This window comes from Hermetia illucens, chromosome 1, assembly GCF_905115235.1.
Source record: "Hermetia illucens chromosome 1, iHerIll2.2.curated.20191125, whole genome shotgun sequence".
Lineage (NCBI taxonomy): Eukaryota > Metazoa > Arthropoda > Insecta > Diptera > Stratiomyidae > Hermetia > Hermetia illucens.
In genome coordinates this window covers 197,288,981-197,315,967 of record NC_051849.1, presented here as the reverse complement: position 1 = coordinate 197,315,967, position 26,987 = coordinate 197,288,981, and the positions used below count along the sequence as shown (strand labels likewise).

General features: G+C 43.9%; 1 protein-coding gene across 1 annotated transcript; it reads right to left on the bottom strand.

Annotated features, from left to right (window-relative positions):
* Nucleotides 1-17,020: 17,020 nt before the first annotated feature.
* On the bottom strand, nt 17,021-18,001 carry LOC119646813. The gene is made up of 5 exons (XM_038047414.1): nt 17,891-18,001; nt 17,765-17,812; nt 17,594-17,689; nt 17,339-17,492; nt 17,021-17,282 (listed from the first exon to the last, which is right to left on the bottom strand). Exons 1-5 carry the CDS (start codon nt 17,930-17,932, stop codon nt 17,089-17,091), a joined length of 534 nt encoding a protein of 177 aa, XP_037903342.1. The 5' UTR covers nt 17,933-18,001; the 3' UTR covers nt 17,021-17,088.
* Nucleotides 18,002-26,987: the final 8,986 nt, after the last annotated feature.

The following is a 26,987-nucleotide window of genomic DNA, read 5'->3' as shown; positions in this document are numbered from 1 at the left end:
AAGTCAGAACAGCTGGTTTGACAATGAATGTAAGCTAGCAACAGAACGGAAGAATAAAGCATAACAAGTAATGCTGCATTCTCAAAGAACGCGGGCACGCGCAGAGACTTATCACGAACTCCGACGAACGAAAAAGTGACTTCACAGACGGAAAAAGGAAGCCTGGGAGAACCGAAAAGTCTGTGAACTCAAAAAGTACAGGAAGTTTTACCAACAAGTCAGCAGGATGAAGCCTACTACACCTCGATGCTCATCCTGCCGAGACAAAGAGGGAAATCTGATTTCCAACAGAATGGGCATATTGGAGCGATGGGCTGAGTACTTTGATGAACTACTGAACAACCAAAACATCGGCGAGTTGAAAGTCCCACCAACTGAAGACGACGGACAAATACTGCCACCACCAAGTTTAGGAGAAACAGTCCGTGCAATTCATCGGCTAAAAAACCATAAGTCGCCAGGAGCCGATGGAATTACAGCCGAATTAGTTAAATATGGACGCGACCAATTACACCAAGTGGTTCATCAACTTATGATCAAGGTATGGGAAGCGAATCAATGCTTGACGATTGGCAACGAGGCATTATCTGCTTCATTCATAAAAAGGGAGATATCACACAGTGCAGAAATTATAGAGGTATTACGTTGTTGAGTACCATCTTTAAGATATTCCCCGCTGTCTTGTTAGGCCGGATAGCCCCATACGCTCATACCATACCAAAGAGGCTTCACTCCAAGCAAATCAGTAACAGATCAGATTTTCTCTCTGCGATGGAAAAACTGTTGGAGCATGGATCTTGCCGATCCTCATATATTCCTCGGAGACTTGGGTTCTTAGCAAGAAAAATTGCGAACTCTTGGCCGCGTTCGAGAGAAGAATCCTCTGAAGAATTTTTGGCCCCCTACATGAGAATGGACGATTCCGTAACCTACATAACGACGAAATCTATGAGCGATACCATGACCATCCGGTTGTGGATAAAATCCGGCTCAATAGGTTACGGTGGGCGGGTCACTTAATCCGTATGGATGAGGATGATCCCACCCGGAAAGTCTATAAGGGCAATATCTATGGTAGAAAAAGAAGACAAGGCAGACCCTGCCTAAGATGGAGCGATGGCATAGGCCAGGACGCCAGACAGCTTTTAGGGATATCGAATTGGTGGACCTCGACGCAAAACCGGGATATCTTGAGTTCCTTATTAAGGCAGGCCTAGACCTGATACCGGTTGTTGCGCCGTTGATGATGATGATGCTTTCTTTATAAACTTCCAGTTACCGATGAAAGATATTACCAACTTCGAAATTCTGAGTCATCTCACAATGTGCGATTTTACCTTCTCTATATGCTAAGAATGTTGCAAGCTCGACAACGCTGCTCGGTACTCTGTAAGCAACCCAGCGAATAATAGCTCACATTTCTTAAGTAAGAATATTTTTAAAACTTCTTTTGTAAAACTATTTCGATGCACGACGATTCCATTTATGCTTTCAAAACACAATACGACCGAGAAAAATGGCAGACCCTATCTAGACGAACCGAACTCGCTACCGAATGGAGTAAAGCCTGAAAAAATAGAAAAAAACATTGACCTGCTATAGGTTTGTTGAAATAGTAGAGTTTACATCAAACTTTCCAATATCATGATGCATATTATGGGCTGCTTCACTGGGAAACTCCCCAAAATAATTTTTTCTTGGAGATATCAATACAAAATTTTAGAGGTCTTCAAAGTTGTCTCCTTCAGCATCAACATACTTCTGCAGGTGAATTTTCCACAGCGCATACGTTCCCTGGGAGTCAGCTAGCGAAACATCGGTCAACTTATGCCGAATACTAAATTCCAGAATAGATTATCTGGCCAGTGTTGAAAATTCCCTGGAGCGCTGAAACGTCAAACATTTCTGGTCCTACATTTGCAACTCCAACAATCCCGGTCACTATCTCTACTTCCATTATGTTCTCTGGGTCTCTGCTAACTGCTGCTAAATATTGTGATTTAATCTGCCGATACTTTTCCTCAGTCTATGTTCCCTCTCTTTCCTCCTCTTACTCCACGCAAGTGGATGTAGCCCGCTCCGCATCTCCTACCTTTCCCCTCCTCACCTCTCTTCATCTCAAGTACTTCATTGGAAAGCTTGACGCCAATGTCGGGCCTGGTGGTCTTCCTAACTTCTTTCTGCTAAAACTAGCCAGTCCATTTTTCTTCCCTCTCCGTTATCTTCGACAAAAGCTTCGAAGAGAACCATTTTCCTGGCCTGTGAAGAGAGCTCTCATTATCCCCATTCAAAAAGCGGCGATAGCGCCTTTGCTGAAAATTACCGTGCCATTTCGCTCCTCTCCTCCTGTAAGGTATGTCAGGACTTGCTATACTTTGGCCACCACATAGTGAAAGAGCAACACGACTTTGTTGAGCGTAGGTCCATTGCCTCCAACCTGATCGACTTCACCTAATTTGTAGTTAAATGTCTAAATTTACGTCAGGAAGAGCATACTATCTGCAGTGGCTTTACTAAAGTCTTCTTTGTTCAAGCGAGGTTCATGACAGAAACAAACAGGCAGACGGACAGAGGCGGACAGTAAATCGCTCTGTTGAGATATATCAGCCCTTTATCGGATAAGGGGAAAAAACCCGGAACCTATAGTAGTTAGGAGAAAACGTTACTTTGAAGGAATTCAGATATCCTGTACCGGTAACAGAGGCTGACTTGGCCCGTGTAACGAACTCAATTAGTTGGGGATTCATTGAATCCCCAATGCGGAACGCAAGAACAACATTCTGCTACTATCTTGACCCTAGAAGTGAAAAAAACAACCCGCCCAAAGCACAATAATATCCCAATAGGGGGTACTTGCTCATATAGAATAAACAAGTTTGTACAGCAGATAGAATTTACCAGCTATAAGATTAACTTGCATCCCCCAATCAAAAATCAGGGTGAGACCATCAGAGCATGAAACTATGAAGCTCCTGGAAAATTTAATAAAAAGCACGATTTGTAGAAACATCGCCCGTGAGATCTGCCAAAACATCTACAAATTTTCTGCCTCACAAACCTTAACGGCAAACTGATCCTTCGTTAAGAAGATACTTGACAGATTCCACCAAGATTAGAACTGCAAAAGGGTCTCGTAGAAGCCGTTAATAAGCCAAATCTACGCCGTCAAATACCAAAGAAATATAAGAAGCAACCCTTAACGAAAGTTTCTTCAGCATAGCAGTAGCAGAAACTCAAATTAAAAGGACCCAAGATCAAGTGAACTTTAGTTAAGTGAAGGAATATTTGAAACTAAACGGAGCCAAACGCGCGGAAACGAAACTATGCTAAACCCGTATTAATTTCAGTAAAAAAGGAGTTCACAGGTTCTGGCCAAAAAGTGTAAAATTACAAATTAAAATTGTGGACGGTCAAACGATCATCCTGAGTGGCAGGAGATGACCAAGAGGGAAGAGCTATCCAAAAAAAAATTTAAAAGCTCCATTGAAGTGTGAAGCCAGGCTCGCGAATGTGAGGGGGTCCCTCGAACACTTCGATCCCTAAAGTGTAATTACACCAAAATTTACGTGCCCTTACCGGCGGGTGAGTCTTAATCCTGAAAGACATGTCAAACACGGAGACTCGCGCAATAACCTACAACACGCGACCTAAACCGCGAAATAAAACAAACAGCTCGACCGCGCGTGCAGCCGTAAAACTCCGGACTCAAGTGCCGCGATCGATTGAGGATCCACGACGGATCAGATCCTCGATCGATGTTTCCCCTGCCTCAGATATTTAGTGAGGTGTGGCCTCTGATATTTTCGCCCTCATCAATTAATTCAGCATCTTTTGTGTCATGCCCTTTGGCCCAGTTATTACCCGGCCCGGATTGTCCGAAAGCGAAATAATCTGGTCGAAAAATTTGATCGAATGATCCGCTATGTTCTGAATCCATGGTGTCTTGTTCTAGACCAACCAATAGAGCGCGTAATACGTATTTACCGCTGGATGCTTTGTTATAGTAGACATTTAAGCGGTTCAATTTTTGACTCACGGATCTATTTTAACAACGGAACCTCCTCTTTGAAAACACACTTCACTGTCCGAGACTCGCTTAAAAGTGAAAATTGCCGGCCCAGCTGTTAATCGATCAACCGGTCTCGGTCCCGCTCATTTCGTGCCAAATGCATTTTCAATCGCCTCAACCAGAACAATTGTTAGGCCTGCATTTTACAATTTATAACCCCTCACGTTTAAATACAAGGTGAATGTTCCCTTCTGATTGGTTATACAATATTCGAATATTGTTAACATGTGCAAATTAATAATTTTAGATTAAGAAATTTTAGGTAAGGTAACAGGTGGTAGGTTTTTGATAAATGAAATGAAATTATTAATTTTCTGAATTTTAAATGATTGATGTAAATTAATATCGGGGATGGGAAAAAGGAAATTGGGGGAAGTGCATTGGGAGAGGCAAGGGGTGTTATCAAATGAATTCCATTTTAAGATTGTGTCTGGAAATGGAAATTAGGCGGATACGAGAGGAGCAAAAGAATTGCTGTTTGCAACAAAAAATACGAATACGACAAAAGAAATTGAGGCGTCACTTGGGAGCAAGCTACCTTTAACATAAGCCACCCTCTCCATAATTTGCTGGGATAGAAGGACCTAGACACGACCACCCCAAAAAAGAAAATCTGCATAACTTTGAAAAAAAGTTAGGACTAGTTGGCGCTCCAACCGGAGGGGAAGAGTCTCAGAATCGCAAATAGTGTTCATCACTATATCTGAGGTATCAAACTCCCTCAGCAAGTAAGGTCCGGAAGAGTAGTATGCACACTATGCGAACAAACATCAATGGAAAGGAGCCTCAAATGTCTCAGCATCAGGCACATGGTAAAGAACTTGAACCACTCCCTGAAGAAAATAATATGGTGAAGGATTGTTACAAGGACTCATACTTTTTACTCTGTAGAGAATTCAAGAATCGTGACTTTAAGATAGCCCTAAGGTCGCACCATAAATGAAAACTATAACTGAATTTAAAACATTGCCGAACAGTCGGAACTTGCTATCACAGACATTTTACGAAAAAGTAAGGGTTTCACTAGATGGCTTTTACTACTAAAGGTCAATTTTCAGAAAGTACATAAGTTTGGGCGTAATGGTAATTTTAACGAAGTCATTATATTAGGACATGTTCCAAGATTTACTGTTGCAGAATACCGATCTAATCGAAACAACTGCAGATAAGCTGTCGCAGAACGTCCCATGAATATATCGGACTTGTCTATATGCCACAAAGTTCATCCCTTCAAAGGCTTTGACCTGTTGAGAGTGATAGTCGCGACATTGCTTCCTTAACACTCCAGCCACTTTCTTCTTCACGGTAAAAGTAGGTTCCGAGGATGTAGAAGAAGTACCTGATGATGAGAATAAACAGGGGCGAATACGCTGAACGCATTGAACGATATCCTAGGAGGCCTGCACCTGCACATTTTGAATCTTTACTGCTGCTGAAACGTCAACAGCACCTGGGATAGGGACTGACTTCACGGTTAAGATTTTCGACGATCAAAAACGGACTACGTCGACAACGGTATCGAGGATTTTTAGAATGCTCACTTTTTCCAACTCGAGCAAGAATCCCCACAGTATAAGCTGGACATTCTGGTTCTAAGCAATATGGTCGGTGTCCGGAGAATACACCTCACCCTCTAGTCGGTCGTCGGTCACGTTCCGAAGGGGCATCATAAGATTTTGCTGATTGCGGAATCGTGGAAGCGGATCGATGAACAGAAGGAGTTGAAGCCTCTACTGACCACTACGAGTGATGCTGGGCGTGACGTGCTCGAAATCCGGTAACGAGCGAAATCCCGGGAAGCTCAGCGTAGTGTGCGCCGCGACAAAAAGCCATTTACTATTGTGCTAGTCAGAGAAGCAGAATAAGCTGTGGAACGCAATGATTTCAGAAGTGTATACCGCATCGCGATATAATTTCCATTTGGACGCAAATTTTAGGGATGCTCCTGTGAAGACGTTAACAATGACGAGTAACTGAAGAGGTGGAAGGAACACTTTACCATAGTTCTTGATCATATTACATCAGATAAAGTTCCTACTCTTGTGGACGAAGTAACTAGTCACCATAATATACGGATATGGACTGTTCCTCTAAACAGAAACGAAATAATTTCGGCCATTAATGCACTCAAACGAAGTAAAGTGACTGAACTTCAGAGAGTTATTTATCGTTGCAGCGTGCTACCTTCACTCGTGCGAAAATCTTAATAATCGGAGACTTGATCGTTAAGATAACAAACTGTCCATTCTGAGTGTGACAACTGGAGGGGTATCTACGTGCTTCTTGCCCTCGCAAAGATAATAACTAAAATAATCTGGGGACAGATCAAAGAACATCTCGAAAGCTTCATCGACAGAAAGCAGGCGGGTTCCCGCTCTGGATCCTCCTGCATGCACCATACCAACACTATACGGATCATTTTAGAAAAGTGTGCGGAGTTTAGATCTTCGTTGCACCTGCTCTTCATCCATTGAGCGAAAGCTTTCGATTAGGCGAACAGGAAGTATACCTTGAGTGCTCTACACAGGAGAGGCGATATATGATGGCGCAATATGGAATTGGAGGAATTCAATCGACTATGACATCTTTCCTTAAACACCTCAACTACTCTGATGACATTTGCAACCATATCATTCATGATGAAATGGCAACCATATCATTCGCTCCGGCTCAGAATTCTCAATTTATGGTCCTGTTTATAAATGAGTACTTTACGATAGCATGCAAAAAGGTATTGACCGGTCAGTCGGGTATAAAGAGCACATTGCCTGATAACTCACAGAACTTCAAACGAGTGTCGTGCAAAGGAAAAGCGGGTTTAAGTAACAGTCTCACTTTGCTGAGAACGTAAAACTGAGTTAGGTGTTAACTGGGACGTAAAAATAATTTTAATTCGACCCCAGCTTTGAGGATGCTCTCAACATTTTGCACTCCCCGATCACTTCCTTACAGGAATGCTTGTCCCAGATTAAGTATGATAAGAAAGTCATGTGTATGGGTATAACGATTCGCTCCTCCGAACCTTTCACCAAATTCGAGAATATGCTACAGCAACCTGTTCTCTGATGGCCTCGGCTGTTGAACTGTCATTCATTAAGAATGTGTTGCTACACATACATGTCCTAAAATTAACCACAGTTGTCGCCTTTAATGGACGGAATTAAACCTCTTCCTTTAATATAGTGAATAATTTTTGTTTCTTTCTCCAAGTACGTATTTCGATAGTTACATGCTACCTTCTTCCGCGGGGTCCAACTCACTCACAAGATTCTTATGAGAGTGCCTTAACACTTTATTGAGGATTGTTCCTACAGCAATTTTATTTCGGCTGGGAGTCTGTGGAAAACGCTAGCCAGCGAAAACAATGGAGCTTTCTACAGAACAAAATGCGACCCACTATTTTTTTTTAATAAATGATACAATAAAAGGAGGGGACTCCCATGCCATATTGCAGCACAAATATAAAAAGTTTGCAATGCAGCCATGACCTCACTTTTAAAAGAGGCGAAAAATGAAGCTATAAGACCACGCTACACGCGATTATAATCGACAAGCATTCCAGGGGCTGGAGAATAAAAGGACCTCAAGAGCTCTGCGAAAGGGACCTGACAAACATTATAACCTGTTTTTTTTAGGAATTGGGAAATCCTAAATCCGCATCCACTTGATGTTGGACCGGACGAAATGGAGAGCAACTTGCTCCCACTCTTTATGGTCCACGGACTCCTCTTTTTGAGTTTATCACCCAATGTTCATAAAGTAAAAGAGGGACGAAGAGGGACGTTTCGAACGAGGACAGAGGCGGCTCATCAGACGCTGCCTCACTTCTGCCTAGGGAGCAGCGTGAACGAAACGGTTCGCAAAAAAACAACAATTCCGCAAAACAACAATTTTTATTTACCCTATAAAATTACAATACTAAATTAACCTAACTTATGTACTACCTTAACAGCTACGCTTAATCTAAGGTATAAACTATAGCTTAAACTAACTTATTACTAAAGAATACATTGAAAAATATAACAAGATATTTGGAGGAAAATCGGAAAAAACCTCCACTCGTTGAGCATATGTAAAAACGGGATGGGACTAGGAGGGAGAAGGACTGGGGTAGGATGGGATGCGTGCGGGAGAGGGATGGGAATTAAAAGTTAGGAGGGGCGCTAATGATGGGAAGGTTTAAGAAATTGGGAGTCGGAGAAATTGCCTGTGTAGAAGACTACTCTACCTAGGGAATCGAACAGACGGTTCTGGGACTGGAGGGATAAAAGGATCTGAGGGAACAGATGAGTCCGGAGAAGGTTATCTTCAACGATCTCGATCTGCATGGCGTTGGTAACAAGGGGATTGGGGTGGGCTTGGCACTTGGTCAGGAAGTTGAGGGCAAGACGGGCAAGGAAGGCGTCGATGCGTGGGGTTTGGCAGGATTCATAGAGGATCTGGTTGGAAATGTATTTGGAGCGGTCCTCGTTCTTGAAGATGTTGGCGCAGTGGCGAAAGATCCTGCGCTCTCTTAGGCGGAGTCGCTCCATTTGGGATGGGGAGCAATCGGACCAGAAAATGAAGCCGAAGATGAGGAGTGGGCGGATAAGCTGTTTATAGCAAAACAGCTTAACCTTTCTTGGAGTCGGGACGTTGTATTTAAGGATAGGATACAGGGACCGGAGGGCACCAGTTGCACGGCCTAGTGCCTTCGTGATGTGAGGTACGTGGGAGAGGCGGGAGGTCATTGTCACCCCAAGGTAGGTGACTTCTTTAACAGTGGGAATGGGCTGGTCGTGGATTGAAAGTGCTAGTGATCTGGCATCACTCCACATCTTCGGAGTCATTTTCATGTCTCCATGGAAGACGATGGTCTCACACTTGTCGGGATTCAGGGAAAGTTTCCAACGGGTGAAATAGTGGTAAAGTTCGTCCAAATAAGCATTCAGACGTGCTTCACCACGGGAGATGTCTTTGGTGGCTGTGTAAATCATGAGGTCATCCGCGTATTGTAGGATTTGGATGGGACACGAGTGTGGAGGTGGTTTGGGGATGTCTGCGGTGAACAGCGAGAAAAGGGTTGCAGACAGGACTGAACCCTGGGCAATGCCGGCTGGGCAGGTATAGGACGCGGAAAGGTGCTGCTGGATGCTCACTAGGGATTTCCGCCCATCTAGAAAGCTAAGTATTAGCTTGCAGAGGTGCGGATGGAAATTGAGGATTTCGGAAAGCTTGTATGAGAGTCCGTATTGCCATACGGAGTCGAAAGCTTTCCTTAGATCAAGGAGACAGGCTATGGTGGGTGTCCTTCGATTGATACCCAGGAGGATATCAGTCTTGAGGACAAGTAGCGCGTGCTCAACCGAGTGTTTAGTTCGGTTGGCGAATTGGAACTCTGGTAGAGTATTGTTGGAGGTGCAATGCTCGTCTATGAGGGATTTGATAATCCGCTCGAAGATTTTGGTGGTGGAAGAAAGGATAGAGATAGGCCTGTAGCTATCGGGATTGAGTGGATTAAGGTTCTTACGAAACGGTTCGCAGATGTTATGCACTCCCTTTTATAATTCGGAAAGCACGACAAAAGTACGAATTATATTCAACGTAAATCCGCCCACAGTTCGGACCAAAGCTTGGCCGAAGCTAGACACTTTTTATTAGAAATTGGGGACTCCTAAGTCCGGTCACGCTGCTCCCAGGGCAAAGGTGAGGCAGCGTCTCATGAGTTGCTTCTGCCACATTATAACCTGATTCAAGGGCACGTATCCCGAAAGCTATTGAACAATCCATCAGGTCTTTGTAAAGCCTAGATGTATTTCTTCGGTGATTGTGTAGTTTTTGACCAGTTTAATATGCTCTATTTTGTGTACAAGATGATGCACATTCCTTAACAGAAAACCTAACTCCTAGTGAAATAATGATCTGCGTAAGCCACTCATATTTCTCATTTAAGAGCAATAGTGAAGGTGCTGAATCGGTCAATGACTACTCTAAATAGTTGACGAGCTCAAAGCTTTTGCAAATTTAGATTCCGATTTCCGTAACCTATCTCAAAAATGCATCGGATCTGGCCAATTGGCACCAAATTTAGAAGTTCTCAGCGACAAATGACACTCCTAGTTATCTCTTATGAGGGACCAAAGGAGTATACTATCTTCTTGAGTACCCTCTAGGGATCTGTACTGGCCCCACTATTGTGGAACACAATGTCTATTGACATACTCAAATTCAACAAGTCACATTAGTGAATAACGACACAGGGATCATTAGTGGTGGTTACCAAACTCCTTAAGATATCGAGTTGTACTCATATGAACTACATCCTCCATTTGCGAAGCGGTAAGTATGTGGAAATGACAAAAGGGGCAATGTTGAATTTTAAGAATTGGAAATTCAGAACAAAATAGGCTAAGGCTTGTATAATGTTCACCCCGAGTCAGCCTTCATTTCTCAAATCTTTAAGCTGAATTGCCACTTCCTGACGATTGGGCCCCTGCACTCTGAATCACCTAGTGTTTCAAGTGCCCCTCAAATCAAATAATGATCAAGCCGTTCCATCCGAAGGTCTTTAGACCAAACCAACATTCCATGTGAATTACACCAGAACCTTATTTAATAACGACAACTTTGTCATCTCCTTAATGTGAAGTTTTTATAGCTTCCAGGTTTAGAAGATACCAAGTAGTCTGCTGACGTCAATCGGGGTGACATTTGGTCGTGTTATACATTATTTCGTGTTTTTCCCTAAGTTTATTGAGTCGTTTCATTTTACAGCCCATTGGTCAACGAATACATTAGTAGGCGAGTAGGTTAATTAGCTGCTTGCCAAATCTCTCATTAGAAGGGTGCCAGTTATGTAACTTTTTGCAAATTATCCCTTATTAAAAACCAATCACCAGTACCCAACTAATTTGCTTGCCAAAACTGGGAAAACCTTGACTCTCTCTAGTTTCCACCTGATAATTTCGAGAGTGTGACCGAAAATCCCGGCAACTTTTAAAATATTCGTCAATACTCATTGCGGAGACAAAAACCACACACCAACAGCGGACCATAATTAAACGTTACTGAAGTTCATAAATCCAGGTTACACTAATCCGTTTTGTCTATTCGTGCGTGCAAATTCCTACTTTGGTAAACATCACGGATGAGTTCTTGGAAAATCAACTACTCGTTAACCATTAGCTTTTATAGAGTTGAATTTGCGTGCATGATTGCCTCAAATATTTGACTTAATGAGTACACCGATTTTCCCGGGAAAAATATATTTATCGAACACATTTCACCATTGAGGATAATAATCTGATATTAATATTTTAATCGTGTGAGTCAGAGTGCTATTACCGAATAACGCCAAAGCTTATGTTTCGCTCGTATTGAATACTTTTAATATCAGAGTAAGTTCCATTAATAATATAATCCCATTGAGGACATTTATTGAAGTTCTAAGATCTACCAATTATGTGCTTACCCGCATTGTTTGATTTCCAATTTTTATTGGTAACCCAATACCTCAATTGTCATGTCATGTCCATACACACTTCATTTCATAAAATTAATATCAAACGCATAGAATGCTTAGGATAATAAAGAAAAGCCTGAACTGAACTCCGGTAGTTCCTCGCTCATATTGCAGTCTTGACACCACTGAAGTGACTTTCGCCATACCGTCGTAACCGACTGCATAGGACAGAAAGTCTCTGCTTTAGTGTATCCAAAATTTCAACTACAAGTGCTTCACTGGGGAAAGCATAGTTCCTGTAAACCCTCTGCAATTTATTCCCCACCCGTCTGCTGGCATTGCCAGTGCTGATTTGAATTAGTCTAGCAATGTCCTGCCTTAGTGAGCCCCGCCGACGTTCCAGATGAATTTTCCGTGGTGGATCTCTTCCATCACTCAAACCAATAACACCAAAGCGAATGTTCTGTCAGTGCAATTTGACAGCTGTAACTGCACCACAATACGCAAGTGATTGTAGTTGCAGAAGTGACATATCAGCACACAGCCGAGATGCAATCTCATCATTGATTTGAGATAGAACTCTCGGAGTTTCTGGAGATGCATAGAGCCTAGGAGTACCTGGTCTATGCAAAGGATCCATTTCCGAGAATTCTATACACGCTCTTTGGAATTCGTCCCGAACCTCAGTGTTGTTGATGCAACCCCCTCTACCCCCATCGACTCTCAGTCTCCAGTTTCCACGATGACCTGAAGCTGAAAACATTCCCTGATGATGGTCGGAATTGTGCCGCTGCGAGTAATATAGCGTTGCTGGTCTGCGACTCGCTGCACAGTCACGTAAGCGAATTGCGGGAAACACTCGATGAACCTCTAGTGTAAGATGTTGTACCCGCCCCGCTGTTATTTCGTAGTTGGAGCAGATGATGAAGAGGTGAATTTCTTCAGTCCTCTTCATGCGCCGCCTACGCAAACCTGCTGAAGTGGCCGCTGCAGATTGTGGCGAAACAGGTGCAGTAGGCGGCGGAGCAATGCTCCTGGTCGTCGTGGCGCCTAGATGTCGGATCGCTCCACGACAAGCGATTTAGACGACGTGCTGTCCATTACGGGAGCCCGACCCAGTCACCAAGTCAAACAGCTCCCGCCAATTATCAGTACCGGACCTTAAATTTCTCTTTCTTCTCAAAGATGGATTTGCATTTTATGCCTAACTGCCAGGTGTGGTGATAGCTTACTCAGTGAGTAATCTGCAAGGCTGCAGCTGGCAACAATTGCGATTTACTGTACGATAATAACGATGTTGACAGAATTTTTATTAAGGCTGATAATTAAATGACACAAGAAATTAGGTTAGTACTTTACTTCCTTCTAGAAGTCTTCCTACACTTTACCAGCTTGCTCTTGAATACTTTCACTGAAGGAAATATGGACAAAGGGTAGTACAGATCCGAGGGCGAAACGTGATTTGGTACCCACGATGGAACATGAAACCTGGGAAACGCCTGCTGAACCAACACCAACAGCTCTACTATCAAACCCTTTCTCCACCTCCACGTGGTGACCGCTGGGAGCTATTTCTTAACGAAAAGCTACAGACGAAGAAGGATGAAAGCGAGTCTCCCGCGGCTAAAAACGGAACAAATTGTACCAACTGGTCCTCCAGGTTGAGGGTTGGGTAAAGTTTACAACCCTACATGGAAAACAACTTGTTATGAAGCCACAACAGAAAGCTCGGACTGGACTGATAACACAACGACGAACCCGGCAACGACAAAGGAATAACGATTTGTGGACTTTCTCATGGAATGTGCACTCCTGGTACAGAAATTGAGCCGTTAAGCAGCTAACCGTTTTACAAGTATTATAGAGGCCATCCAGTAAACCATATGCTCGGAGTAGGTTTTTTAGTCAGCCAAGAACTGAAACCTGCTGTTATCGGCTTTGAAAACATAAGCGAACGACTACCCGCTCTGCGCTTCCGAGGCAAATTTAGAAATATAGGCCACATCAACGTTCACGCCCCTACAGAGGAGACTGCAAAGTCGGAGAAGGGTATTTTCTACGAGGCAGTAGAACGAACCCTTGAAGCCTGTCCCAGACATAGTATCAAAATCATACTTCGGAATTTTAACAGCCAAGTAGGGACGGAGCCTGTATTCAAGCGATACTTTGGCTCGCATAGCTTACATAGGGATACCAATGACAACGGACTGCAGATTATTCAATTAGCGGTGTCACACGAAATGGTTGTCGAAAATACCTGGTTTGCACGGAAAGCGGTCCACAAACAAACATGGGCCTCTCCAGACAGGACCACTTTCAACCAAATTGACTACGTGCTGATCGAACGCCGCCAACTTTCAGCCTTGATGAATGTCAGAACATAAAGGGGGAACCAATATAGACTCGGTTCATTATCTCATTGGCATGGTGCTCCGAGCTCGAATAACAACACTACCCAAACTAACCTCTAACAATTAGGTGAGAATTAACACTTAAGCCATCCACAACACCTATAAGAGAGAAATGGATACCGCAATAACCACAGTCAATAGATATCCTGGAGATGGAACATCAACAAATGATCCCACAATCACCTGAAGAACGTTATGGTAAATACGGTCACAAACATACTTGGCCCCAACCGAAAAAAAAGTCAGAACGGCTGGTTTGACGATGAATGTAAGCGAGCTGCGGAACGGAAGATTGCCGCATACCGAATAATGTTGCATTCTCAAAGAACGCGGGGACGCGCGGAGAATTATCACGAACTCCGTCGAGCAGAGACTTCACAGACAGAAAAAGGAAGCCTGGGAGAACCAGGAAGTCTGTGAACTAGAAAAGTACAGGGAGCAACCACACCAGGCTCGGACGTTTCGCCAACCAGTCAGCAGAATGAAGCCCTATACACCTCAATGCTCATCCTCCCGAGACAAAGAGGGAAATCTGATTTCCGGCAGAATAGGCATATTGAAGCCATGGGTTGAGTACCTCGATGAACTACTGAACAACCAGAACATCGGCGAGTTGGAGGTCCTGTCAACTGAAGACGACGGACAAATGCTGCCACCACCAAGTGTAGAAGAAGTCCGTGCAATTCATCGGCTTAAAAATAATAAGTCGCCTGGAGCCGATGGAATTACAGCCGTATTGGTTAAGATGGAGGGGGGGGGGGGGGGGGGGATGTGGGAGAGCGAATCAAAGCCTGACAATTGGCAACGAGTCATTATCTGTCCCATACATAAAAAGGGGAATATCACGCGTTGCAACAATTCTAGAGATATCACATTGCCGAGTACCATTTATCAGATATTCGCTGTCTTGCTAGGCCGAATAGCCCCATACGCCCAGAACATCATTGGCAAATACCAAAGAGGCTTCACTCCTGGCAAATCAGCAACAAATCAGATTTTCTCTGTGCGGCAAGTGATGGAAAAATTGTTGGAATGTGGATATCAGTTGCACCATCTCTTCATCGACTTTAAAGCCGCCTATGACCGCATAGCCAAGGTAAAACTGTACACGACCATTCGAATTCGATATCCCAACGAAATTGATAAGACTGACAAGGCTGACCCTGGCCAATGTGCGAGGCCAGATAAAAGCAACAGGATCATTCTCGTGACCATTCAACATCAACAACGGTCTAAGACAAGGGGATGCCCTGTTATGCATCCTCTTCAACCTTGCCCTGGAGAAAGTGATTCGCGATGGAGACGTAAATACGAAAGGCATCATCCTCTTCAAGTCCACCCAACTACTGGCCTATGCCGACGATATTGACATCATGGGAAGAACCACTCGAGATGTTCAATCTACCTTGATCCAGATCAAACAGGCGGCGCGAGATCTTAGGCTGCACGTTAATGAAGGCAAGACGAAGTAGATAGTAGCCAAAAACGAAAAAACGAATAACATCGAATCACACTGGCCAAACGAAAACAAATAAAGACAGGAAACTACAACTTTGAGACCATTGAAAGTTTCTCCTATCTAGGGTCGAAAATCACAAGCAATAAAAGCTATAACGATGAGATTCACGCATAGTTGTTGGCAGCCAACAGTGCCTGTTTAGGGGTCAAAGCTCTTATTGTACAAGACTATGATCTTGCCTTCTTAGCAAAAAAAATTGCAAAATCTTAACTGCGGTCGGGAGAAGATTCCTCCGAAAAATGTTTGACCCCCTACTCGACGATCGACTTTTCCGTAGTTTAAATAACGACGAAATCTATGAGCGATACCACGATCAACAGGTGGCGGTGGGCGGTTCACTTAATCCGTATGGATGAGGATGATCCAGCCCGGAAAGTCTAGAAGGGCAATATCTATGATAGAGAAAGAAAACGAGGCTGCCTGGGATGAAATGATGGCGGTGGTGGGATATCGAATCGGTGGACCTCGGCGCAAAACCGGGATGCCTGAAGTTCCTTATTAAGGCAGGCCTAGACCGGATACCGGTTGCTGCGCCGTTGATGATGACGATTTTACATTACACACCTACCAACTCAAAGCGAAACTTAATGACTTGCCAGAATGCAATCCTTGCACCTCGGAGGAGTCTCCCTCTCACCTGTTCACACTACTCTGTATTGTAGGGAAATGGGCTGGTGTCGTCATAAAAGACCCATTCATCGGCTTCGATAATTTTGGCTGCAAATGGGGGCTTAGCTGCTGCCGACCAAACGCTCTTTCTGTGTCGAAGAGTTGGGATCGTCGGAGGACCGCTGCCGGCTCGATTTTTCCTTAGCCGCAAGTCCTGTTTACTGTTCGAGGACAGATGCTTACTCGTGAACAAGACTTTAACCGCACCAGGTGGCGCCGAATGGAGCCTGGTTTCAGGAGTGCTGATAGAAGATGTCTGCTTCGTCTCGTCAGTTAAAGACTGTGTCCCAATCAGATTGGTTCCCACTTGAGTAACCGACGAATTTGAGTCTACACTCAGGCTCCCCTTCATGAGCTTAGGTTTGCTCCCTCATTCACGGTTGGTTTGTCACGATCGAGATTTAGTTTGGTTCTTGCAGGTTGTACATAATATTTGGCTCCATGGCCTTAGTTTCACGAGTCAAGGCTTGTTGAAAGTGGGAGTCGCCTGGCAACCAGAGTTCATCGTTCACGGCCACATCTTAACCCCTGTGGTCATTCAGCCCTCAACACGGTACTCACACCTAGGGTTAGGGTTTCCATTACCGCTTTGCTTCAGGTGTCAGGTCTGCTTCCCTAGAAGACCTTCCTAACTGAGCTCCCTCACCACGACATGGTAGGTAATCGGCGAGGCAGAACAATTAAAGATATACTAGAGTAGACAATTTTTGAACCATACATTCAGGCGGTGGAAGAAATAATCCACTGATTGATGTAGCACAATTATGAACGTTAAAAATAGTTTATTATCCTTAATTTTTTGCTAGATGCACTTTCAAAAATGTTTAGCAATATTTTCTACTACAAATCGCTTGTGATTCGTATCGATTTTTTTCAAGATGCATAAAAAAAATTTAGATTTTAAACTTCTGATATCTTATATTAAAAAACAAACGTCACCACAATTATCACAAAATATAGAACCTTCAATTCATAATTTTCATCCTTGATGCTTTGGACAATGTTTCAAAAACTCCTTGGCATGATTGCAGTTTTCCGTATTCTGCCAAATCGACGCGGGACAGTGTAGAAACATTTCCGTGAAAAAACACTTAGATAACAACGCTGGTAGGGGGTTGCAATCGTCAGCTTTGTCAGGTTTATTTTCCAGGACTCTCACAAGTTCAGGTTCAACTATAAAATTAAAGGAATTAGTGACATTAATTGAAAGGAAGTGAGGAACGTCACACCCATTCTGGTACATTTGCCAATCATCTCGATAGCTATCGGGACAACATCCAGCATATCTTGATAGAACTCTGCAAGAATCACAGGAAGCTTATCTTTCTGAATTACTCCGTTGACTGAAATCCCTGTTTCGTTGAATACACATTCACCATTGCACTGGAAGGATATGGAGAAGTAAATGGGTTGAAAGGTGGAATAAGGTATGTTTCTGCAAAATAAGGTGAATTTATAACTGAATAGACAAATTTAATACTAACAAAGTTATCGTGGTTAGCCTGGGGAGGAAATTTCTTGTTGCAGTCCTTCAAAATGTCCTTCATGATCCCTGCTTGAGCGCAGCAGTCAGTGAAAACCTGTAATATTTGATGCAGAACAATTAATTTTACAGAATAATGATAAATTCAACTTTTCAACTTGAAAATAGTTACTTCAGTTTTAGGTGGCTGAGAGCAATCTGGATTCGCCAAGCATTGTGTCTAGAAAGATAAAGGAAAAATTATACGAGACCCGCCCCGATATCGATTCGAAAACCCGCTTATTACTACAAAACTTACAAAAACAGAGCAGACAAGCAATACCGATATATTGCGAAACATTGGTGTAATTTAACAGTGATCTGAACGTATCTGATCTCTTGGTTTCGATTCCGGGATTTATACCTTCAGATATCATGCGCAAACTGAGTGAACTATGCGAACACTAGTTTTTTTTGGGAATTGTTGGGCTGTTTTTTGAAAAATTACTCATTTTACATATTTCAGTTTGAACCAGATATCAAGTTTGGTAATGGAAACGAATACTAGGCTGGTTGGTTGAACACAATAATGGGTCCCAAATTATTATTACAAACTGAAAATTGTCTTATTAAAAACTTTTGAAGGTCCGCACTTGGTGTTAACAATGGTGAATTTACTGCGATTGTTTCATTTCTGTGACACTTGGGCTTTCAATAAATTCAGGGTATTGTTACTAGATTGAAGGCTCTTCTTGAACCAAGAATAAAACCTTTTTTTGATGAAAGTCAAGCCCACACCTGAATCATTTTCATATTACCGTATATAGCCGGACTGCTTCCATTTTACTTCCTTTTATCCTTTCAGGCTGACGAGCTTGCGAAGCTGCGATTCGAAGTTGAAAAGATCAAATCAACCAATAACACTCCCATATTAGCAACTCCGACTAAATACTACAATGCAGAGTTGTAAATGCAGAGTTGTAAATAAGTTCATGGATCATTTTACTCGTACTAAGGTCAAAACCAAGAACCTTTTTAGGATCAATGTGGTCTGGCGAGAATCTTAAGATTTTGGAAACGTTGAAACCAATCGCTTGGTGTGCATCTTTGGGAATCTAAAGTGATAACTTTTCCACGGTTATTATATGTGGGTTTGGTTGGAAAACGCTTCTCAAGTGTTGAGCAAACATTGAATCTTTCTCGGCATCACTGCAGTCTGATAATCGGATGGGTAATTCGCGCAGGATTGACCAACTGAGCTTCTTCATCATCATCAACGGCGCAACAACCGGTATCCGGTCTAGGACTGCCTTAATAAGGAACTCCAGACATCCCGGTTTTGCACCGAGCTCCACCAATTCGATATCCCTAAAAGCTGACTGGCGTCCTGACCTAAGCCATCGCTCCATCTGAGGCAGGGTCTACCGCCCACCGTAACCTATTGAGTTGTGTAACAGGTCGCAATTCTTTTTGGTAGGAACCCAGGTCCCCGATGAATACATGAGGACTGGCAAGATCATTGTCTTGCACAGTAAGAGCTTTGACCCTATGGTGAGACGTTTTGAGCGAAACAGTTTTTGTAAGCTGAAATAGGCTCTCTTGACTGCCAACAACGATGCGCAGATTTCACCCTCGTAGCTGTTATCGGTTGTGTTTTTCGACCCTAGATAGGAGAAATTATCAACGGTCTCAAAGTTGTAATCTCCTATCTTTATTTTTCCCGTTTGACCAGTGCGGTTTGGTTGGTTTTTGGTGCTGACGTTACAACCATATACTTTGCCTTGCCTTCATTGATGCGCAGCCCAAGATCTCGCCCCGATTGCCGCCTGCTCGATCTGGATGAAGGTAGTTTGTACGTCTCTGGTCGTTCTTCCCTCGATGTCGATATTATCAGCATAGGCCAGTAGTTTGGTGAACTTAAAGGGAATAGTACCTCTGGTATTTACCTCAGCATCACGGATTACTTTCTCGAGGGCCAGGTTAAAGAGGACGCATGATAGGGCATCCCGTTGTCGTAGACCGTTGTTAATGTCGAATGGTCTTGAGAGTGATCCTGCTGCTTTTATCTGGCCTCGCACATTGGTCAGGCTCAGCCTAGTTAGTCTTATCAATTTCATTGGGATACCGAATTCTCTCATGGCCGTGTACAGTTTTACCCTGGCTATGCTATCATACGCGACTTTGAAGTCGATGAAAAAATGGTGCAACTGATGTCCATATTCCAACAGTTTTTCCATCGCTTGCCGCACAGAAAATCTGATCTCTTGCTGATTTGCCTGGAGTGAAGTTTCTTCAGTATGGGTCACTAACGTTCTGGGCGTATGGGGCTATCCGGCCAAGCAAGATAGCGGAGAATATCTTATAGATTGTAGTCAGCAACGTGATACCTCTATAATTGCTGCACTGTGTGATATCTCCCTTTTTATGTATGAGACAGATAATGCCTCGTTGCCAATCGTCAGGCATTGATTCGCTATCCCACACCTTGAGCACAAGTTGATGAACCACTTGGTGTAACTGGTCGCATCCATATTTCATTAATTCGACTGTAATTCCATCGGCTCCTGGCGACTTATGATTTCTAAGCCGATGAATTGCACGGACTGTTTCTCCTATACTTGGTGGTGGCAGTATTTGTCAGTCGCCTTGAGTTGGCGGGACCTCCAACTCGCCGATGTTCTGGTTGCTCAGTAGTTCTTCAAAGTACTTTACCCATCGCTCTAAGATGTCTATTCTGTCGGAAATCAGATTTTCCTCTTTGTCTGGACAGGACGATCATCGATGTGTGTAAGACTTCATCCTGCTGAATTGTTGGTAAAACTTCCGCTCCTGTTGCGGTTGCTTCCAGTACGTTTCGAGTTCACAGACCTGTTGGTTCTCCCAGTCTTCCTTTCTCCGTCTGTGAAGTGGTTTTTCCGCTCGCCGGAGTTCGTGGTAAGTCTCTGTGCGTGCCGGCGTTCTTTGAGAATGCAGCATTACTCGGTATGCAGCATTCTTCCGTTCCGTTGCTAGCTTACATTCATCGTCAAACCAGTCGTTCCGACTCTTTTTGCGGATGCGGCCAATTATGTTTGTGGCCGTATTTATGATAACGTTCTTCAGGTGATTGTGAAGATCATTTGTTGATGCTTCATCTCCAGGATCTCTGTTGACTGCTGTTATTGTGCCATCCATTATAGGTGTTGCGGAGGGCTATGTTGCGGAGGGCTGTGTTGTGGATAGCTTCAGTGTTAACTCTCACCTGATTGTCAGAGAGGATTCTGGTGGTGTTGTTATTCAAGCTCGCAGAACCAAGCCAACGAGATAGCGCTCCGAGCCTATATTGGCCCCCCTATTTGTTCTGACATTCCTCAAGACTGGGCGGTGGCGGCGTTCGATCAACACGTGGTTAATTTGGTTGAAAGTGGTCCCGTCTGGAGAAACCCATGTATGTTTGTGGACCGCTTTCCGCGCAAGCAAATTGGTGTGACAATGCTAATTGAATGATCCGCAGTCCGTTATCATTTGTATTTTGTTGTAAGTTATGGGAGCCAACGTATCGCCTGAATACAGGCTCCTTCCCTACTGGGCTGTTAAAATCCGCAAGTATGATTTTGATATCATATCAGGGACAGGCTTTGAGGGTTCGTTCTACTGCCTCGTAGAAAGTACCCTTCTTCGACACTTCAGTCTCCTCTGTAGGGGCGTGAACGTTAATTAGGCTCTATTTCTAAACTTGCCTCGGAAGCGCAGAGTGCATAGCCGTTTGCTTATGTTTTCAAAGCGAATAACAGCAGGTTTAATTTTTTGGCTGACTAAGAAACTTACTCTGAGCACTTAGTTTTCTGGATGGCCACTATAATATATGATGTAGTGACTTTTCTGCAGGAAACCGGCCCCTATCCAACGCATCATCTGCAATGCTGTTACATCAGCCCTATATTGGGACAGGGTATCGGCTTGCTGATTGGCAGCTTCATCTCTGTACAGGGAGCGCACGATCCATGAGAAAATGCGCAAATCGTCATTCCTTTGTCGTTGCCAGGTTCATCGTTATGTAATCCGTCCTGCCTGAGGCTCCTGTTGTGGCTTAGTGAAAAGTTGTTTTTCATATAGGGTTGTTAGCCCTACCCAATCCCCAACCTGGCGGACCATTTGGTACAATTTGTCCCTTTTTTAGACGCAGGAGACTCGCCTTCATCCTTCTCCGTCTGCAGCTTTTCGTTAAGAAAGAGCTCCCAGCGGTCACCATATGGAGGTGGAGATAGGGTTTGGTAGTAAAGCTATTGGTGTTGGTTCAGCAGGCGTTTCTAAGGTTTTATGCTCCATCGTGGGTACCAATCCACATTTCGCCCTGGGACCTATACTGCACTTTGACCACCCGGTAGTATAGTGGTCAGTAAATTAAATACCTTAAACATTTCTCGCTACTTACAGATTTTGACTGCGCGACGGCTGGCCAAGCTTCCGACTTCAATCACCAGGGTATGAATACCGCTTATTTGTTGAATTCGCCTTGGTTCTTATCCTGCTATTATAAGCTGACTACTAACTTTAATACTGTGAAGTTGGGAAGGAATACTGAAAATAAGAAGCAGAATTGAGTAAATGATAAAAACACTAAGGGTTTTGACCACCAAATGCTGTTTCCAATGCGGAAGAAACCGATACAAAAGCGGAGATGCCGCGAAACCAACGGCTGGCTTCGGCCTTAACAATTTTATCATGCGTCATCATATATCCGAGGTGAAGCCAATACACAACATCACCTACCTCTAATTGACAAAGTCGAGACTACAGAATATGTCTTTTCTCCTGTACCTCGTGAGCGGTGCCCTGAAGTGCCAAAGAGACAGAGTGTCCACTGAATCAACACCAAGTGACCAAAAGAAAACTTCAAGTCGTGGCACCAGTAAACGCAGTATTCACATTGGTATCATCGCGATGTAATTGACGAATATTCCACACCCTTTAAGGCAATCAGAACCGAGTCTGCCCGTCGACTCATCTGCCTGGCTTCTGGCTTCGACCATGAAACCTCACCAGAGATTATCTGGTACAATGGAAACCGGGGTACCTCTCTGAATTGATATATCGCAAGAGAATTCGTGGGGCATGTTTCTTTCAGCCCGGTTATTAGCGGTAGGCCCCCTGGTGGAAGTTTGACCCTGCTTACGTTCTAGCGAACAGAGAACTTTGAACCTCAAAGGTGGAGTTGCGTTTACAACTCAAGTGCCGCACTCCCTAGTTCGGTGAAATTTTTGGTAAGTCTTGCATTCACCAGTATCAATGTTGACCATAAGGTTAGATCAACATGGTGGATAGTCAAGTAAAAACACAAGTTTCAAAGTTAACTGTTCCCCGTGAGCTTGCTAGATGCGCCCTTCGTAAATCTAGGTGAGCACCTGGCATAATCCATATTCAACGCAAAGCAATTTAGAAATTTCCATTACAGGGTGACATTCCAATCAACAGCTCATTTTCTGAGCGGAAGATGGAAAATACTGAAAACGGCATCTCAACCCCACTAGTCTGGAATCCTCCTCTCCCTTATATGCACTACTAACTTCTAACTTCTAAGTTTCTTTTCGTGGGTATTCATCTAGCTCCTTCTCTCCTTCCTCTGGTGTTTTCCCAAGGCTCTATACTTGGCCACGTACTCTTCGTGTTCTTCGTGTTCTTCCTCACCTGCCCAGGTTTGCTTTACGCAGACGACCTTAAATTATTTGTCTCTGTTTGCTCTCCGCTGGACTGTGCTCTCTGACAGTTCAACCTTAATAATTTAGTCCGTTGTTGTTCGGTCAAGAAGCCAAAACTGAATGTCAGCAAATGCCACTGGATGTGCTATTGACTTAAACCTTCCCCAACAATCTTTTCCTATTCTCTCAGTTGACAACCCCTTTCACTACTGACCTCCTTCCAAGACCTCTTCATTTCAATTCCCACTTCGTTGACATGATCAATAGAACTTCCAAGATGTCTGGTTTTATTCTACGTTTCTCCTCAGACTTTACTTCAATTCAGCCCTCCATAACACTCTTCGATTCAGAAACATCCTTGAATATTGCTGTGTAGTCTAGTCCCCCTTCCGCATTCGTGACTGTGGCGCTCTTGAAGTTGTACAACGCAAATTCACCCGGACCCTCTTTTATAGAAAAAACCTTCCACGGGTTGACTATCCGTCACGACTCCACACCCTCAATCTCCCCTCCCTCCAGCAACGCCGTATCTTCTTTTATACTCTTTTCAAACTCTGCAATTGGCTTATGGCCTGCTCTACCAACTCGGAGATTACTTTCCGCATCGCCTCTCATAACACATAGTGTGGACATTTTTGATGTACCCTTCGCGAAGCTCGAGATTTACTTCCACTCTCCGATCCCGAGGCTATGTCGGGCCTACAACGCCCTACAGCTTTGGTCCTTTGACTCTGTCTCCTTCTCTAGTTTTAAGCGTAAAGTAAGCCATTTACTTACTCCTTCCTCTGAGTATGCATATATGTATGTAATAAGGAATTTGTTTTCTGTGTACTATCTTCATTAAATAAATAAATAAACTTTTTAAAATGTAGACAATCTAGGCCCATTATGGGATTATCTCCAATTCGTTACAATACATCCAACGCGACTAGCAGGGACTTGCCCTTTCCGAGGTATTGTTAGTGTAATTGAGTGATGTATGATCCATCCCAACATTAAACTTGGTGCTTGGTGCCTTCAACATACTCTTGATTTTGAAGCCTTTAAACTGTCAGACATTCCTATTCAACCATGTCAAATAAGGCTTAAGAATACACTCAAAGTCTTACGATAAAACCTGACTAAAAGGTGTAGAAATTTGTGGGCTAGCAACCTGCAAATTTTGAAACTTGACCGCTATCGAAACGTCAACAACGCCTCTGGTAAGGGCTGACCTCATTGGAAAGATCTTTGGCTATTAAAAACGGACTATTTATTATTGATTTCTGGAATGTGCGCACGTTCCACGTTGAAGGTAATAAATATCCTCAGAATGGTCGCTTTCTCCAAATTGAGCGGGAATTCCACCGTTGTAAAAGCTGGACATTCAGGGCCTAAGCGAATGAAGATTGTGGAAAGTGATAGCAGACGCGAATCCGGTGTCGGGTTGCTCCTGACGACTACCGCAAGGCCCGCTCTCTTGATCTAGGAGCCGGTTTCTGGCAGACTTCTAACTGAAAGATTCTGGTCCAGGTTAAGGAGCATCACAATTGTGCAATGTCACACACCAACCAAGATTACCGATGTAGCGGAGAAAGATGCTTTGCATGGGGTAGATGATCTGAATGCCAAGGTGGGCTCTAACACCAACTTAGTCAGACATATGATGGAGAAACACGGTCTTGGCGACTGCAACGGTAATAGTAGGAAGTTCGTAGATTTATGCAACTTCCACTACCTCGTTATTGGTGGCATATTGTTCGACCGCAGAGACTATAATAAGGTCAGTTGGGTTTCAACTGATTGACACCTTGCGAGCAATCAGTTCGATCACTTCGCTATTGAGATTTAAAAGTTGTCTTCTGGATGCGCGTAGCAAGAGAGGCGCTGACATCGACCTCGAAAGGGACCACCATCTGATCGTCGCTTACGTTCGCTTGCATGTTGCTTCCGCCACTCCTCGCAGGGCTGGGGGGATACAACCACCTAAGTTCAAGGCCAACCACTTGCAGTGGGAGAGTTATCTTGCTGAACGGACGGCAGATATAATGAATGAGAATATCGCCCGCATTGAGCCGCCATTACAAATGCTCTTTTTCACGGATGCTACACAGTTGGTCGACCATGTGCCGAAGGGGCGTCATAAGATCTGGCTGACTGCGGAATCGTGGAAGCAGATCGATGAACTGGGGAGAATGAAGGCTCAACTGACCGGTCCAAGTAATGGCGGGCCTGACGCGCTCGAACGCCGATACCGTGCGAAATCCCGAGAAGATTAGCGCCGCGCGACAAGAGAGAATTTGTTATTACGCTGGTCAGGTAAGCGTAAGATGCTGCAGATCGCAATGATTTCAGAAATGTATACCCCATCTTGAAAGTGTTTCCATGCGCTCACAAATCGATGGTCCTGTGAAGTACGTCAACGGTTGATTTCTCATTCATGATGATAAACAATTGAAGACGTGGAAAGAACACTTCACCATGGCTCTTAATCGTATTACATCCGGTGAGGTTCCTCCTTTTGTGGATGAAATGGCCGGTCACCATAAAATGCGGATATGGAATATTCCTCCAAGCAGAAAAGAAATCATTTCGGCCATCAATGCAATCAAACGGGGTAATGCCACTGAGCTTGACGGTCTCCCCCCAAAAGTTATTTATAGTTGAAACTGCAGTTACTGCACATCTGCTGCTTTCACTGGTGCGGAAATCCGAGACCTTTCCTAGAGGGTGGGAGAAGGGGATAATCGTCAAGATCCCAAAGAAAGGGACCCGGTTTAATTGTGACAATTGGAGGGGTATCTGGTGCTTCTTGCCGTCTCAAAGATAATAGTCAAAGTAATCCTAGAACGCATCAAAGAGCATCTCGAAATCTTTATCGACAGAGAGGAGGCAGGTTTCCTCTCCAGATCCCACATCAACATCCTATTAGAACGGAGTTTGAATCTTCACTTCCCTTGCGTCTCGTCGATTTCGAGAAAGCTCCCAATAGCGTGAACAGAGAGTGTATCTGGAGAACTCTACGTAGGAGGGACAATCCGGCGCAAAATGTCACTTGCTGTACCGAAGTAAAATCTTTAAGGATCTTAAGGTCCAAAGCGGAGTGTGACGGGGTTGCAACTTGTCACCGATATTATTTCTTTTTGTTATCGGTGACGTTCTTCATGCTGCCTTGTCCGAAAAACGTTGAGGAATTCAATTGGCAATGACATTTTTCCTCAAACACATCGACTACCCTGATGGCATCTGCTTCCTTTCTCATCGGATCATAGACGTTGGCCATATGGCTTTGGATTTGGAATGACAGGCAAGTAGAGTTGGAAAGAAGAGAACCAACAGAACCAAGATTCTCTGTAAGTCCCGTTGGGTCATTACATTCTCCGTGTCTGCATTACTGGGCAGAGCATCGAGAGCGTTAATCAATTTGTTTGTGAAGGAAGCATGGCCGACGGCGGCACCAAATTAGATGTTGTCCAATGAATTAACAGCGCTAGATCCGCTTTCGCTGCACAGTCGAAAATCTGGAAATGTCGTTACCTAAACACTAAGATCAAGTTAAGACCTTTTTGTGCCAGTGTTCTTTCCGTGTTGCTATATAGGGGTAGAACATGGAAAATCAACTCCTTTGTTACTTAAAAGCTCCAAGCCTTCGCCAATACCTGCCTCCGTATCATCGGAGTACAATGACCCGGCACTAGCTCAAACGAATACAGTGGACGTCTGTCAGCTTGTCGCTCGTACGCGATGCGATCAGAAGAC

Excerpts from the sequence above, each read along its gene's own strand:
- LOC119646813 (XM_038047414.1), bottom strand. The coding sequence starts at position 17,932 with ATGTTTCGCAATATATCGGTATTGCTTGTCTGCTCTGTTTTT. Across the intron at positions 17,493-17,593 it reads AGGCTAACCACGATAACTTT|TGCAATGGTGAATGTGTATT; the intron begins GTTAGTATTAAA and ends ATATCCTTCCAG. Across the intron at positions 17,283-17,338 it reads TGGCAAATGTACCAGAATGG|TTGAACCTGAACTTGTGAGA; the intron begins GTGTGACGTTCC and ends TTAATTTTATAG.